Source organism: Hordeum vulgare, chromosome 3H (assembly GCF_904849725.1).
Source record: "Hordeum vulgare subsp. vulgare chromosome 3H, MorexV3_pseudomolecules_assembly, whole genome shotgun sequence".
Lineage (NCBI taxonomy): Eukaryota > Viridiplantae > Streptophyta > Magnoliopsida > Poales > Poaceae > Hordeum > Hordeum vulgare.
Genome location: NC_058520.1, coordinates 559,140,909 through 559,155,971, shown reverse-complemented (window position 1 = coordinate 559,155,971; position 15,063 = coordinate 559,140,909). Strand labels below are relative to the sequence as shown.

At 43.6% G+C, this 15,063-nt stretch overlaps 1 protein-coding gene across 5 annotated transcripts; it reads left to right on the top strand.

Annotated features, from left to right (window-relative positions):
- The first annotated feature begins 8,861 nt into the window (after positions 1–8,861).
- On the top strand, positions 8,862–14,290 carry LOC123445049 (CMP-sialic acid transporter 3). Of its 5 annotated transcripts, none has more exons than XM_045121972.1 (15): positions 8,862–9,350; positions 10,023–10,139; positions 10,414–10,470; positions 10,755–10,832; positions 11,001–11,045; positions 11,328–11,387; positions 11,674–11,796; positions 12,297–12,374; positions 12,517–12,586; positions 12,741–12,848; positions 13,185–13,318; positions 13,401–13,471; positions 13,647–13,692; positions 13,765–13,828; positions 13,965–14,290. In XM_045121972.1, exons 1-14 carry the CDS (start codon positions 9,189–9,191, stop codon positions 13,813–13,815), a joined length of 1,200 nt encoding a protein of 399 aa, XP_044977907.1. In that variant the 5' UTR covers positions 8,862–9,188; the 3' UTR covers positions 13,816–13,828; positions 13,965–14,290. The 5 variants fall into 5 exon arrangements, with proteins under 5 accessions (XP_044977907.1, XP_044977908.1, XP_044977904.1 ...); XM_045121973.1 differs by having other exon boundaries at positions 13,962–14,290; XM_045121969.1 differs by having other exon boundaries at positions 13,644–13,692.
- Positions 14,291–15,063: the final 773 nt, after the last annotated feature.

Below are 15,063 nucleotides of genomic sequence, written 5' to 3'. Positions count from 1 at the left end.
CTAGTTGACCAAACAAAACCCAAGACTTGGAGAGACTTACAAGGATATCAAATCATGCATATAAGAAATCAGCAAAGACTCAAATATATATCATAGATAACCCGATCACAAATCCACAATTCATCGGATCTCGACAAACACACCGCCAAAGAAGATTACATCGGATAGATCTCCATGAAGATCATGGAGAACTTTGTATTGAAGATCCAAGAGAGAGAAGAAGCCATCTAGCTACTAACTACGGACCCATAGGTCTGAAGTGAACTACTCACGAGTCATTGGAGGGGCGATGATGATGATGAAGAAGCCCTCCAACTCCAAAGTCCCCTCCGACAGGGTGCCAGGAAGGGTCTCCATATGAGATCTCGCGGAAACGGAAGCTTGCGGCAGCGGAAAAGTATTTTCAAGGCTCCCCTGATTTTTTGCGGAATATTTGGGAATTTATAGGCCAAAGACCTAGGTCTAGGGGAGGCCAGGGAGGCCACAAGCCTGCCCACCGCCGCCTCCCCCTGGTGGCGGAGTGGGGGCTTGTGGTCTCCCTGGAGCCCACCTGGCTTGGCCCAAAAGCCCCCTGGTCTTCTTCCGTTTAGGAAAAAATTTATTTCGGATTTTTTCTTCCGTTTGGACTCCGTTCCAAAATCAGATCTAAAAAGAGTCAAAAACACGGAAAAAACAGGAACTCACACTTGGCACTGAATTAATAAGTTAGTCCCAAAAAAGATATAAAAGGTATATATAAAACAACCAAAGAAGACAAGATAACTGCGTGAAACCATCAAAAATTATAGATACGTTTGAGACGTATCAAGGTCACCGCACGGTATGAACCCAAAACCAAGCACTTCTCCTATTGCAAGAATCATAGATCAAGCTGGCCAAACAAAACCCACAACTCGAAGAGAATTACAAGGATATGAAATCATGCATAAGAGAGATCATAAGAAACTCAAATAAGATTCATAGATAATCTGATCATAAATCCACAATTCATCGGATCTCGACAAACACACCGCAAAAGAAGATTACATCTGATAGATCTCCATGAAGATCATGGAGAACTTTGTATTGAAGATCCAAGAGAGAGAAGAAGCCATCTAGCTACTAGTTATGGACCCATAGGTCTATGGTGAACTACTCACGCATCATCGGAGAAGTCATGGTGTTGATGAAGAAGCCCTCCGTATCCGAATCGCCCCCTCCGACAGGGCACCAGAACGTGCCCCAGATGGGATCTTGCGGAGACAGAAGCTTGCGGCGGCGGAAAAGTATTTTCGTGGATCTCCTTATTTTTCTGGGATTTTAGGGAATATATAGGCGAAAGACCTAGGGCAGAGGAGGCTCAGGGAGCCCACAAGCCTAGGAGGCGTGGGCCCCCCTGGCCGCGGCTTGGGGGCTTGTGGTGTCCCTGGTGACCCCCTGCCTTGGTTCTCAAGTCTCCCGATCGTCTTCTGTTTCAGAAAAATCCTTTTTGGAAGTTTCATTCCGTTTGGACTCCGTTTAAAATCCTCCTCTGAAAAGGGTCAAAAACACGAAAAAAATAGGAACTGGCACTTGGCACTGAGTTAATAAGTTAGTCCCAAAAAAGATATAAAAGGCATGCAAAACATCCAAAGTTTGACAAGATAATAGCATGAAACCATCAAAAATTATAGATACGTTGGAGACGAATCAAGCCTCCGCTCAGCATCCCCTTCATGGGCCGAATAATGTGTGTTTGCTTCCGCCACACTCCTTGGGAGGTCCATGAAGGCGCGTGAGGAACGCCACATCCGCGTAAGAAATGTATACATGTTTCCACCAAAGGCACATTGCAATAAGTATTGCTTACCAGAAGTCATGTGCTTGGCCTGGCGCACTTCTTCTTCATAGAACCTCCGTTCCACCTGCTCTAATTTAAGCTCGGCGGACAACCTGGAGAGCTCGGTCACCTGCTCCCGAGACTTATGCTCCAAAGCCTCACATTTAGAATTGGCTTATTACAGCTCCTGTTGAACCTTGGACACCCTGGCCTCATACTTGCTACTTTCCACCTTAATGCAGCTCAGCTCGGCAGCCGCTTGTCCGAGCACCACCTTGTGAGCAGTGGTCTCCTTCTTGGCCTGCTCCATTTCGGCCTTGAGTTTCTCGAAATCTTCGTCCTGTGCTGCTGACCAAATCGGCATAACGAGGCCAGACATTAAAAATCAGGATAAGCCTTCTGCGTTTAAAGGGCATAACACTAATTACAGCAGTACTTGCAACTTGCCCTGCTTTTCATCAAGCCGAACATTCACGCGGTGAGCTCATCATCAGAAACCTTCAATTTCCGATTTAGCTTGGCTATCTCCAACGCGTTGGCATTCGCACGGGATCATGAAGCATGCATGGCAGAATTATGAATTTTAAGGACTATGAGTTGTTGGCATACAAGGCATTTGCCCGAAATTACTTCAAAACACCATTATAATTAGAAAATATCAGCATTACTCTTCCTGCCTAGGAGTTATTCTGAGCGACGGGTAAGCTTGTCAAACTTACCCTTGGCTCGGGGGGGGGGTGTTATACCCATAAAGGCGTATATAACTTTGTAAATAAAATCTAAAAGATTACACGGCATACCTTAAAACTCATCAACAAGCTGTTGAAGGACTCGTTCAGTCTGTTGTTAACGGACTAAATACTTTTCAAGACCACACCCATAAGGGTGCGATGTTCTTCGGCAATAGAGGAGCCGGTCAAGGAATCCTCCATTACGGTCGGACACCCAGCCATAGCTTGTTTTGCTGTGGGTGACACTCGGGGCGGCACTGAAGACATCGGAGCATCAGGTCCCCCGGAAGTTTTCTCTGGGAAATACTCAGGGGGAATTTGGTTCTTTTCTCCACTTACGGAGAAGGAACCAGCCCCCTGGGTCCCAATGACCGAGGTATGGACCTTGGCCAAAATCTCCACGTCTTCGGTGACCGTCGTATCAACACCAGCTGGAACCTCTCGGTCCTTGGAGGATGGTATATCGACTTCGTCCGAGGCCTCTCGATCCTTGGCGTGTGATGTATCCACCTCGACCATCGCAACCTCGGTAGTGGTCGGCGGGGCCTGATGCAACATCACCTTGGCCAGCTCATCTGAAGACTGGGGAGGAGTATTGTGGGATGTGTTCCCACTCTCCGCCAGCTCGGCGGGCGGTGAACCCTCCTCCAACACCTGATCCGACGGAAGATCTCGGACCGGGTTGTTATTGAAAATAGCTGAGTTCTCATTTTTGATAACAATTGGGTATAACTTTGTTAATTTAAGGTGTGAACTCCATGCCTTCGGGTTGGGGGCTTTACCCTAGGAGTTCTAACCCGTAATAAAACATCAGACCCCTAACGAAGGGATGAAGTGGGAATCCCAGCCCCCGGAGGAAGTGGGGACGAACACCACCCGCTCCCCGGGCCTCGGTGTAGGTACCACCTGCCCCTTTTCTGGTGCTCGGTGGGCGATGTCGGTGGCAATATAGCCGCATCGCTTCAGCTCGTGTATGTCCCCTTTGGAGACACTCGAGATCTCCCATTTGCCGTGAGAACCCGAGCCGGCCATTGCAGAGCTTGGAACGGAGGGCGTCTCGGAAGGGGTGGGAGATGGAATGGATCTGGGCGCTTGAGCTTGGAGTTAGAAGGAACAAGGGTTTGGAATGCCTATGATGGGCTTTGGATCTTTTTTCCCCTTTTAAGGGAGGTCATGAGACCAAGAGTTTCCTCTTACTATGCGACCAGCTCCGCAACTTCCCGAAACAGCCGCACCATGGAAACGTGCTTAGGTTGGCTCGGGCCATTAATTCAAATCCCCTTAAATATGGGACATGCTTTTTTTTTGTTGATAGAACATGCCCCGGGGTAAGTGGCCTCGAGCCACGATTCGAGTTTTTCTCATTACTTGTTATCATGACTTTTTCGTCAGAAAAATTGTTAGATGGACGACTATTCACCTTTGGGCCTTTACAAGCATGTAGGATTAATGACGCTCGTTCTTGAGAATACGACATCATTGGAGCGACTAGATCGATACCAACTGAATATAGGGGGAAACTCACCGTGCAAGACAATTTTTCTAGTGTTCGCCTGTCGAAGACCATACACATCGGTGTTGAAGGCCAGTTCGGGGGCTACTAAGGGAGTTCCAGATTAACGGAGTCCTCGGGGGGTCGGGTTGTCCCTTATGGGCCGATCATATGGGTTGCGTCATTGAAGACCGGATTATCTGGCAACTGCGTAATCAAGATGGAAAGCTCCGAAGACTAGGCGTGCACTCCAAGGCAGGAGGACCAGTTCGGCCCATCTACCCCCAATTAAAGTTAGTAACAAGTAGCCCTAGGTACCCTGGTGTCTATATAAACTAGAGGTTCTTATGCATAGAGGCAGGTTCTCTCATCTAGGGTTTAGCTCGTACGATCTCGAGGTAGATTAACTCCATAATCATCATACACATCAATATAATCAAGCAGGAGGTAGGGTTTCACCTCCTCAAGAGGGCCCGAACCTAGGTAAACATCGTCCCCCCTCTCTCCTGCAACCCATCGATCTAAGCTCCATAGTTCGGGACCCCCTACCCGAGATCTGCCGATTTTGACGCCGACAAGAGGGGGCTACTTGTGGGCCACAAGGAAACAATACATTAGAGAGGAACACGGGGTGATGCGCAGGCAGACGGGTAATAACAATAAAACGTCTATGATATTAATACAGAAAAACAACACCTCCCTATGTAGTGTCTGCAATGATTTAGTCAATCGCTGACAATTGTTTAGCAGCAACCGTATGCCAAGGACACACATAGCTTGTTGGGATGACCCGTCTGTGTTATTATTGGTCTTCCCACACAATTCTGATGAATGAACTGTTTGTCGGGTATCACACATACCTTCTTATGCTAACTCGTTTGTGTTTTGCTGGATCAGCACAAACACTAACTAAAACATAGAAACACAATCATTATAGTAGCAATAATTATGTCATCATACAAAAACAGAAAGTAAAAGAAAAAAAAGATAACTATTGGGCCGACTCCCAACAAGCGTTATTGTTTTATGCCCCTAGCTAGGCATAATGCATAGTATCAAGTGTAGTAATCGTAAGGGAGATCCACTATGCTCATCTCATATTCCCTCTTATCGGCAGCAATATTTCTAATGGGCAAGAAAAAGTAGTTGAAGGGACTATATTTCACAATGCAAGGATCTGTGAGGTCAATTTCAGGAGGAGGAGGCTCCTCCTTAGGCCTCTTATAAGTAATAGCCATCTCTTCATAATATAAGTTTTGATAAAGATACTTCCTTTTCTCTTTATCAAGTACAAGATCTAATCCCATATTTCCTATAAAAAATGATCATTGTGTTCAAAAAGTTTGTCAACTAAAACATTAGGTGGAACCTTTTTCCTAAGATTCTCATCATAAGCAGCATAGTCAGTTAATCTTAATTTTCTTATTTCTTCTTGATCATAGATAATTCCTTCTATAGGTGGACACTCACCATTAATTCTATAGTGGTAAAAATTCTCTATCTTCTTTTATGATATGAGTGAACTCATGAACAAGAAATATATTAGCTAGGCGCTTGGTAGAAGGATCATGAATATTAGAAAACTCTTGAAACAACCATTGTAAACGGAGGGCGCATGTGCACAAATTGGCTCTCCAATTCCACTATAAGCAAGGAAATATATAGCATCCGTGTAACTATTAGTTCTAGTAAGAATTGATCCCTCTATCATGGTTAACAACCAGTGAAAGTGAAAAAAACTTGAATCACACTTTTCCCAGTAACATTACCACTACCTAGGTGAGAACTTAGGTTTCCCCAAAGAGGAAGGGTGATGCAATATAGTAGCGATAAGTATTTACCTCAGTGAGAACCAAGGTTATCGAACCAGTAGGAGAATCAAGCAAACTCCCGTTGTCAGCACCTACAAACATAAAACCAAACAGTTGCACGCAACACGGGCAAAAGGGTTGTCAAGCCCCTTGAACTCGTTACTTGCAAGGATTAATTGTGATAGAGATAGATATATAAATATAAAAAGTAAAAACAAACAATAAATTGCAGAAATGTATTTATATGGTACTAGCAGATATGATTAAGTAGACCCGGGGACCATAGTTTTCACTCGAGGCTTCTCTCTCAAACAAAGCATACGGTGGGTAAACATATTTGGAAAATCAGCCGCGAAAGCATAGGTCACGGAATAAGGTGCCTACAACTACTTACATAATAAAATGGATTAACAAAGAGGAGAGACCCGTTAGTACGACCAAGAACGCCACGAAATGGGGTAACGTCATAGGTGTCATCGCCCGTGAAAGTTGTGGCATCAACATTAGATGCTTAAGGGGCCCTAAAAACAAGCAATGGGAAAACCTCCTGTTAGGAAAGATGATAGATATTTTCAAGTTTAATGAACGAGACAATGCACTTGGAGAAATCCATGCCTTGCACGTGTTCACTAAGGCCTTGAATAGTAATAGATACCGTGCAAACAAGCTACTTGACGACGAGTATGATTTAGAGTATATCAAAAATCTATATCCTAGCACTACCGATGAGGAATGGACCTCCTTGATTACCGAGACAAAAATGCATACAAAAAGGACAGAGAGAAGTTTGCGTAGCTCCGAAGCCAAATGGTAGGGAACCACAATTCAGGAATTCGTGGTTATGAAGGGAAGCAACCAATCTGGGATAAGCATGATGCTATGTTTTTTTCTCGTCTCTGTAGTCCACCGACGCTCGATATTATCATCAACTACATTTTAAAGAACAAATCATATGGAAATGCTATATTTGAAGCCATGTGTCTCTCATTAAGTTGATTTTGTTCATGAGAGACCATGTTTCCATTATTAGCAATACACTGATTTTTTTGATCTTGAAAGCTTTGAGATTATAAATTTGAAGTATGTGTCGTGCGTGTGTGTGCCTATTGACATCTATGTTGTATCGCTATTTGTAAGAAAGTCAAAACTTTGTTTAAACAATGCATTGCCTACTCTTTTTTTCATTGAATTCTTGTGTTTTTTTAAAGAAGACAAACCTTCTTGAAAAAATACACCAGCCGTCTTTTTTTTCTTGAGATTATTACCTGCTATTATCTTGGAAGCAAGTCCTTCATTTACGAGATGTCGCCTAAATATCACATAAGCTAGCAAGGTAACATAAATGAAACAAGTATCATGCGTAAAAATTATAAGTTGCGCGTATGCTTGTGTGTGAATCCGGTCTTAGATGCCAATGGAAGATGAGGCCATCACAGGCTGACACAAGGTAAGTGATGACTACAAAACATGTGGGCTAACCCATGGAAACCACGGTGCCAGGGCCAGCCTACAGGCATCTGTCGCCTTCGCGTCCCCCCTCCTCCTTGCCGCCTCTTTGAGATATGCCTTCTCTACGGTGTCGTCTTCTCACCAACCAACCACCTCGATGAGCCTTTCTCCTGCAACTATATTGTCACCTTCGTTCCAGACATCACCACTAGCCTCGTCTCACTGCCCACCGATTGCAAGGCTGTAGCCGATTACATTTTAACAAATAAACCCCTAACAATGCTATATTTGATAAACAACACACATATTTTCCATCAATAACGACGCGATGGACCTTCAATCATGAGGGCTCCACCGCTCTAGTTTTAAAAGCATGCGCCGACTGAGCGAGTGCGTGTGCCATGGTGCGCCCGTCGACACCTACACCGCTCCACCGTTTTGCAAGGAACTCAGAAATTAAGTTTGAAAGGCGCACATTTCGTTCAAAACATTTCGGAATACAATTTTTTTGAGAACTTTTTGAAATAGAAGATGGCAGTGCCTGCTGGAGTATTTCTGCTGCCAAAGGAGCCCCCATGTGGACCAAACCGATCTTCCACTTGGCTCCGTGTCGGTGCCAGCCCTGCTGCTGCTGCAGACGCGGCACACGTGGCGCCTGCACGGGCCCCAACGGCCAGGATGCTCCCATGTGCAGGCTTGACTCCGGATAGCGATTAGCCCAAGCCCCTCCTCGTAGCCCGCAACCAATTAATCAATTTTATTTATCGCCCCGTCTAACGGTTCGGCGCGGCCGCACCTGCGTGCGCGACCTGAAGTTCCCGAAACGCCCCCTGCCCTCTTCGAACTCGCCATCGTCCGACAGGGCCGGAGGACGGGGGCAGTCTCGGAACACCGGCTCGCGTGTGCGCGTCTGGGCAGCCTCCACTTTGTCGGTCTGCGTAATCCGCCAGGCAGAAAACGGACGGTGCCGAGTTTCAGTTTGGCCCCTGCACTCTCCTGCATGCTCGAGCTGGAGTGCCATTTTTTACTGGGTATTTTGAAGGTGGTGGAAACAACCATGTTTTTCTTTTAGGGTTGGAGAAGCAACCATGTTGACGCGAACCGGTGCCGGTGAAGGGGATTGGACGTTGAATCTGGACGCTATTTGGTGCACACCTGCATTGCATTATGGGACTAGAAGGAACAAATTGTTTCCCTAGAAGAAGGAACACAAATTAATGGCACGAAAGGCGTAGGCTGTCTAAACATGGCATGCATTAATGGGGTAATAGTTTCATGCCATTCTTATGCTTGAGCATATCGGGTAATCCCTATTATGATGGACCAAAGTTAGCCCCTCGGTTTCACCAGGTTTTTCACATTCGTCCACGGGGGCACCAAAGACCCTCTTTCATAACAAGAAGAATCAGCCGTGGTTCACGTACGTTTTTAGAAATATTTGGGCCGTGTTTGGTAGTAGTATGACGGAGTATACTGTATATAGGAGGGACCTCATACGGAAACAGGTAGACGCCAGGGGCTTACATGGAAAGATAAAACCTCGCAGAAAAGCCCTTTCCCCTTTCGTTCTCGATGGGATATTCCCACGGAATTTATATTTCCGCTCCTCTCCTCTCCTCTCCTCTCCTCTGACCTCTCCCTCTCCTCCGCTCCTCATTGCCCCCCTCGCCCGCCCGCGCCTTCCAGAAGCTTCGCATCGCGATCGCCTCGGCCGCCGCGAGCTCCCGTCCCATGGTGGGCGCGCCCGCCGCCGGATAGGGCTGCCGCCTCCCCCCGGTTCGTCCCGGCCCGGCCCGCAATTCCCCGCGATTTCTCGGGCGATTCCCCCGGAACCCTCCGCCATTTTGTCGGCGCTGCTCCCCCGAACCGCACGCAGGGTTTTGGCGAGGCTTTTTTCGGCGGAGGGGATGAGCGGCGAGGTGGAATGCAGCGTGTGCCACGCCAAGGTGGCCGTGCCGGCGGCGGCCGTGTCCAAGGCCTACGACAGCCACCGGAGCACCGTCTCGTCGCGGCAGCGCGCGCTCAACGTCCTCCTCGTCTCCGGCGACTGCGTCCTTGCCGGCCTCCAGGTCACGCCTGCTTCCTTCTCTGCATTCTGCTCTGCTCGGTTTGATCAATGTGTCTGGTCGGTCTCCAATTCGCTAAGTGTCATACTGTCATGTAACGACTGAACCGTCAGGCCTGTGCTGCGGTAGGATTGAGTGGTTTTGGGGTCAACAACTCGCTGTTTTGTGCGTATGGCTAGCTACAGTACAGGCCGGTGCTAGTTTTTCAGTATGGAGTTTCCTGAGCTCTGTTTTTCAGTGTCAGTTTTATTTTACTCCCTCTGTAAAGAAATATAAGAGTGTTTAGATCACTCTTATATTTCTTTACAGAGGGAGTACTGGAGTAACCAGACGGTGCCCAGTGTTGGAGAATGGGGTCATTAATACTCGATGAGAAAGTAGTGATTTTTTTGGACCGCTTACTTGGGTGCTCTCCACTGTATATTGATGTCAGCATTTGCCTAGAAACACGCACCAGCTGCCTGTAGAAGAACCGATGTCTGCTTACTATCTAGACCCTTCTATAATTTGCATCGCTGATACCTAAATTTGTTATAGGATTGAGTACTAGAGTAATGGTGTTAAAAAATTATGTGGCCAACTGAGCATGTTCATCCAGGTTTTCATTAACTTTTTGGCATTTCATGTTGCACATTCTCATGTCTGTTGACACATTTCTACCTCCTTTTTCTGTAGCCGATATTGGTATACATGTGTAAAGTGGATGGAAAATTCAAATTTAGCCCAGTCAGTGTGAACTTCTTGACAGAGATTACAAAAGTTATCTTTGCCATCATCATGCTGTTCTTCCAGGTATGTGGAATCATCTGTTTTAATCCGTTGCTTTCATATGATGTGTCTTTATGTCCATATTCTTTAGTTTCACTATTATCGAGATCTGAAAATAATTTAATTTCTGTGAGGTTAGGTGTTCTGTTTGTTCACTTGAGTATGCTGCCAAGTGGACTGAATGAACATTCTGTATAATATTCTCACGTTTTAATTGTAACATTGATCAGAGAAGACTTCCTCTCGTAGCGATTTCTGTGACTGACTCCCTTATCATGTTTGGTTTTACCTCATGCAGGCTAGGCGTGTAAAGGTGGGAGAGAAGCCACTTCTCACAGTTTCAACATTTGTGCAGGTGAGTAGCTATGCAACATCTGGTCAATTCCTGGCCTGATTTCAATTGAAAAACCCCGCTTGATGGATATGCATGCTATCTTGTTTGAAGAGAACATGTGGTTGTGTATCCTCATTACCTGGCCATATACTGTCAAATTGCTACACGATAGCACAACTTAACTGACGGCTAATCATTTATTACTTTCTACTATCCATCAGTCTACCTTTATTTTTGTCGTGAAGGCAAAAATAGCGGAAATTTAGTGATCTAATATGTGATGCTAATTGTTTACCATTTGACAGGCTGCCCGCAACAATGTTCTTCTCGCGGTACCTGCTTTTCTGTATGCTATCAACAATTATTTGAAGTTTATAATGCAGGTAAAAAATTGATCAGCACCTCAGAAATTAGACTTGGCATAGTAACCTTTTCTTACTCTCTCTTTTCTGTTAAAAAAGCAAAATAGCGGAGCCCAACATTTATATTGGTGTAACTTGAATATGGTACAAATTTTCTAACCAACAGAATTGATCCTCTGTGTTATGCAGCTATACTTTAATCCCGCGACAGTGAAAATGCTGGGTAATCTCAAGGTATTGTAGTTTCCTTCTTTACATGCTAGATGTCTGAGTCTTGGTAGTTGCATAATCTCAATGTTGGTCCGTGCGTGCATGGGCTACACATGCACATTTGGACGGGCACACATTCTTTCGTTGATGATACATAACCTCCTTTTTTTTAGTTGGATGACCTCCTAGTAATCTCAGTTTTGGAATATGCCTTTCAACCATTAACGTTCATTTGGGGCCTGGCTGCATCTGGCGTACACTTTTGTGTTCTGTGATCATAAGTATGTATTATATCGATGCTTGTAGGTTCTGATAATCGCTGTGCTCCTAAAGGTGTTACTGAGGAGGCGCTTTTCCACAATTCAGGTAAGTTTTCTCTTAATTGTCATTAGTCATGTAATCTGAATTTGGACATGTTTGTGTTTCAGTATTTATAAGCATGAGTGGTCCGGGTTTAAGTCATATTTTTATTGGTGCAAGTTAAAAGAAAATTGATCACTTATATATATATATATATATATATATATATATATATATATATATATATATATATGTATGTGTGTGTGTGTGTGTGTGTCCAAATGTAATGCTATACTTATTTTGCGATGCCATGAACTTGTGTAATTGACATCATCCTGTTTTTTATTGACAGTGGGAAGCCCTTGCTCTGTTGTTAATTGGAATATCTGTTAATCAGCTGAAATCACTGCCTGAAGGTTCTACTGCACTTGGTCTTCCTGTTGCAGCTGGGGCCTACATGTACACACTATTTTTTGTAAGTTTTGACTTTTGTCTTAGTTTTTAATTGATTTATCTCATATTTCCTCTCAAATAATTTGTGCCTGAGTAGCCTGCCCATGAAATTTGGGAGGCTAGCAGAACTATCATTTATGTAATAGTTGTATAGGCCCTGCTTCTTAGCTGTAGCTAATCAGAAATGTTGTAGTTTTTTGTCTAGTTGGTACAGTGCTTGGGGTTGGGGCATGCTATTTCTTGCTTTTAACCGTATTTCTTGATATTATGGTTTAGCTTTTGGTTACCTGCAACTTCAGCATCTACTTAATATGATCCAGAACTTGTAATCTTTCAGTGGAAAAAATAATAGGATGTGCAAGCACTCTGAAATAGAATTTACAAATTCATCTGCTTCACATGGGGACAATATGGAGCTTTCCTTTTTCATTTGAACGTATTAACAAAGTATTCAAAGTAATTTTTAAGAGAGCAGAATTAATGTGACATGTGACATTGCATACTAATTTCGTGCGCAATCAGATAACAGTTCCTGCATTGGCTTCAGTTTACAATGAAAAGGCTCTGAAAAGCCAGTTCGATACCAGCATATATCTTCAGGTATGACCATATCCTTGTGTACTCTTCTATGGCTATTTCAGTCTGGCACTATTTGCTACCCAATTACAATGTCCTAAGTATATTAATGCATTTGTTTTATTTCTCTAAAAGCTACTTCTCATCATGTTTTTCATCTTTACAGAACTTATTTCTGTATGGATATGGTGCAATATTTAATTTCCTTGGGCTTGTGATCACTGCCCTCATCCAAGGTAACTTTTTGGAGTATATATCTCATGATAACCAATGTAACTTTTGTGTTCTTTTCTTTTGTCATGTGTTGTGTTGCCAAAACAGTTTGCTCTGTGGATACAAATTGGTGTTATGTTTACTTGCTATAAGACATTGGTTGTGTAAAATTTACAGGGCCTCGTAGCTTTCACATTCTGGAAGGGCATTCAAAGGCCACCATGTTTCTTATTTGCAACAATGCTGCACAAGGCATACTATCATCATTTTTCTTCAAATATGCAGGTATGTTACCAGCAAACTTCCCTAGCAATTCTTTGACATGCTCTTGAAATGTACCACATTTCTTCAGTATCCTTGAAGACTTCTTATTCTATTTGCATTGCATGTACACACCAAAACTTGCAGTGATGTGCAAGAGCATCTAAGTAATCGAAGTTTTGCTTAAAATCGGAGTAACAAAACACATTGAACATGAGTACTGATTATTCAGTCCTAAGCCGTGAGAGCATACATATATACATGCATATTCTAATTCTATGATGTGCAATTTGGTTGCTGTATGTTAGTTTGTGGATAGTGAAATGTGGTGAGATTCAAGCATATTAATGATGAATGCAGATACAATTTTGAAGAAGTACTCATCCACAATCGCCACAATCTTTACTGGGATAGCGTCTGCTATACTGTTCGGTCATACTCTGACTATAAATTTTGTTCTTGGAATATCGATAGTAATTATATCTATGCATCAGGTAACATGCCTTCCCTTCTTTGTTGATTCAATCATTGAAGTTACTTGTACCCTTACATGTTTCTGGTGGGTTTTTGTTGCAGTATCTCGCAAACCAAATTAAGGATCAAGTGCCAAGCAGCAAAATTGAGATGTCTGATGCTGAGGATGACAGGTTAGTCATGTTTTGTACTCGACTAGTTGATACTTGGTGCACCCAAATTGTTCTGAAGTTTCGTCCTGCGATCCGCCTTCAGAAGAAATTAATTGATTTCTACTGTAGCCAATGAAAACTTGATGCACTTCATTAGTACTAATATGTGTGTTTTGATGGATGCCTTGTCCAGCAGATTAGAGGAATCTGTAATTGTCAAAGTTGACACGGTGGCAAGTGAGGTAACTATATACTTTCAAGGCGCTGTTTTTGTCAATTTGCAAGTGTGACAGACATCCCATATGTGCATTCAGGCTAAACACCGCCATGGATCTGATGAGAGGCAGCCACTTCTTCCCGTCTGATGACGTCTCGGAGGTATTTCTCTTATTTTTTCTGAATGGTCATAATTGACATATGGCCTTTTTGCTTTCCACCATGTAGCCATGTGCATCTTATCAGTGAATTCATCCTGTCTAACGGTCTGTCTTCTTTTCCTTCTGCGAGGAAGTAGGAATGTGTATCAGACAATTTCAGTTCCTCTGATCCATATGTATATCCGAGCTCTTCCCGTCGACAGGGAGACGAGCAGCATAGATGTTGCCGACACAGCTTCTGCAACTGAGCATTGGATGATTTATAGCCCTATAGCCTTTTGACCTAATGTTCGTGAGGCTGCACTATAGCGATGATGTTTAGAGTGCTATTACAGAATTGATTGTTGAGTGGCTCGGTTGTGAACTTGCTGAGATACTTTAGAAGGGAACCAATGCCATGATCTTGTTGTCGTGAAACTGATGTGATGGATGAGGGAATAAATATATTCAGCATTTCAGCCCATATTCTCTTTTTTTAGTCCCTTTTTTGTTGCCTAACGTGGCGCACTGCCCACGTTCCAAAATACTTATCCGCGGAACCTGAATTTGTGTAGATAGAGAGATGGTTTGATATGCATAAATGGCTGGCTACAGGGACGACATGGTGTGTGTTTAGTTGTCGATCTACTTTTGCCTGTATTGCATCTTTGTCCCAGTTGAGCCTTGTTTGGTTGCCTATATACCCTTTAACCTTCGTGGGGCGAAAGGAAAGATGGGTTGTTTGGTTGCCCCTTGTTTAGGCGAAAACACAGGCCATTGTATTTGGTTACATGCGTTGGATGTTTGTTTAATAACCTTTTCGTCGAGATGATGCGGTTAGTAGCACACAGGTACGTGTAGAACAAACCAAAGACACAAATAGATACTCCCTCCGTTCTTAAACATAAGTCTTTCTAAAGATTCTATTAGGAGACTACATACGGATGTGTATAGACATATTTTAAAGTGTAGATTTATTCATTTTGCTTTGTATGTAGTCTCCTTGTGAAATCTCTTAAAATATTTATATTTAGAAACGAAAGGAGTAGTATATAAACTGTGTTAGAATCATAGTTTTAAACCAAAGCAATCAGTTTTAAACATAGCATCACAATTAAACCAAGCAGTTTTCAAGCAAAGCAATACGACCTAGTCGATACCAAACTAATGGAAGAGTTGTGCTAGATGTTCACGGTGAAGGCATCATCGTGCCTCACAGTTGGTCACCACTTCAATGTCGTTGTTGCTCAAGACGGT